This window comes from Pundamilia nyererei, unplaced genomic scaffold (genome assembly GCF_000239375.1).
Source record: "Pundamilia nyererei isolate P.nyererei 1_Seehausen unplaced genomic scaffold, PunNye1.0 scaffold00135, whole genome shotgun sequence".
Lineage (NCBI taxonomy): Eukaryota > Metazoa > Chordata > Actinopteri > Cichliformes > Cichlidae > Pundamilia > Pundamilia nyererei.
In genome coordinates this window covers 437,264-439,479 of record NW_005187536.1, presented here as the reverse complement: position 1 = coordinate 439,479, position 2,216 = coordinate 437,264, and the positions used below count along the sequence as shown (strand labels likewise).

General features: G+C 38.3%; 1 protein-coding gene across 1 annotated transcript in view; it reads left to right on the top strand.

The window, feature by feature from the left end:
- The window catches only part of LOC102199403 (partitioning defective 3 homolog B-like), a 213,201-nt gene that overhangs the window by 162,461 nt on the left and 48,524 nt on the right, over positions 1–2,216 (top strand). Inside the window, exon 21 of the mRNA XM_013913502.1 lies at positions 1,491–1,608. Within this exon, the coding sequence (XP_013768956.1) occupies positions 1,491–1,608 (118 nt within the window). The remainder of the gene's footprint in view (positions 1–1,490; positions 1,609–2,216) is intronic.

Below are 2,216 nucleotides of genomic sequence, written 5' to 3'. Positions count from 1 at the left end.
TGGAAATTCTGAGAAAGTGTAATAACTGTATAATTCAGCAGTTTGTGCTTATACAGGCCTGGAAGCATCAGAATGAACACGAAACAGTTCTTATAGTTTTGTATGTTATAATGAGTTTTTATTTTATTTTGACTTTTTGTTTTTAATTCAGTTTTGTTTCAGTTTTGTTTCCAGAGCAGATTTTCTTGTTTCTGTTTAGTTTTTATTATTTTCAGTCTTAGTTTTAGTCTTTTCCATATGGAGAGAATTTGTCAGATGCGAGATTTAAGAAAGAATTTTTACATTTAAGAAATGTAAGAAATGTGTTATTGTAGGGTCTACCTTACGATATAAAGCACCTTGAGGCGACTGTTGTTGTGATGTGGTGCTGTTTGAATAAAATAAAATTGAATTGATGTCATTTAGTGTTATATGTATTGAGTCACTCCATCTCAAATCATCACATAGACTGTATTCTGCTCGGCCACCTCTGATTTACCTGGAAATTGTAGTATAGATATAATGGTTGCTGATGAGTTTTTGCTTCATACATCAAATACTTAATCAAGATATTTTCCTTTTTTTTATGTCCATCAATCCAGTCTCAGGTCTTTGTTTTCATACTGAGCTAATATTCGAACATGAATATCTTACATGGAAAAAAGAATAAAACCGATGATGTAAAGTTTCCTGAAATTCTACTAAAACTGACAGAAGGAGGCTGGTGTAGTGTTTGTGAATAGGAAATTGTTGCATTTCAGAGTAATTCAAAATAAAAGTACTTTTTGACATTAAATTTTTGGTCACAAAAATGAAGAAGGAAAACTTTTCATTCAGTTTCTGAGTTGGATCGGCAAATGTGACAAATTGTAAAAAAAATAAAAATAAAAAATCTGTTTTTTGCAAGTTGAAGAAAATTCTGGAGTTTCCAGGTGGTGCTCAAATTATAACTGAGAAAATAATTTTGTTAAATATATGCATGTTTTTTCATATTGGGATCCACTCTGTAGGCGTGCAAACAGCCTCAGAGGAGTCTCATAATTCAGGTTTCAATACAGTATTAAAAGCGCGACATGCTAGAGGCGGGCTGAGCATTCACAATAAAAACAACTGTATCCAAATCTCAGACTAACATTTCTGACTTATGAGAAAACTCGAATCTGTTTATTGAACTTTCTGACAAATTAAGTTAATTATCAGTTTGTGCATATGAATTTTAATTTGTATCATTTTGCCTAAATGTGGCATTTTTGTAAGATTTATTCTGGGTTTACAGAAAACACACTGATGAAGAAATCTCCAAAACACACTCAAACTCACGTACTGAGTGTGATACAGTTGGCAGTACAGGGTTAGCATCCATACATCCCACAGTTATGCTCATTATTTTCCAATAAGAGTCTCTTACTCTGTTATGTTGGCATATCTGTTTGCAATAATCATCTAAAGCCTTGTTTCCTTTTGCTTTTGTTTTCTGTGTGTGTCTGTGTGTGTCTGTGTGTGTGTGGCAGTATGGACCGGATCCAGCAGCTGAGACGAGAATACCAGCAGGCTAGAAGAGAAGGAATGGTGCCGCCATATGAAGAGTTGGACCCACGACGCAGAGGCCATGAAAACGACCCACACAGGGTAAGCAGCACAGTGACACACACACACACACACACACACACACACACACACACACACACACACACACACACACAGATCACAGTGCTGTGTGTGTGAGGTTTCTTATTCTCTATCAGAATGATCACTGCTTTTATTGCGGCTGTCAAGTGATGAAGGCCCTTTAGCTGTCAGTCGCAAGGTGCTCTTTGACGTGAACGGCTCCCGTGGGCATTGAGCCGATGGGACTGATATGATCCACTTTTCACGAGGATGACACACACGGAGGAGATAAGTAGAGGTTTTATGCGCTTGTCGTTCGGCAGGTAGTGTTTTTCAAATCACAAATTCACATCCAGGCACGATCACGTCTGCGCTCAGATTGGCTGAGTCACGCTGGAAGACGCCGAGGAGCACGTCTGCGATGCCGTAATAATGTTAAATTATTAATGTGCTAACAAGAACTCAACCTCCCACGTTAGCACCAGGTGTCACCCTGCAATGACTGCGCTCGCCACCGTTGCAAATGAAGCGCATGCAAATATGTTGTGGACTGAACAAAGCTGCTGGTTTAGACGATACGGTTCTGCTTTCTTTCCTGCTCCTTTAGCTCCTTGTGCAGTAACTGTCTG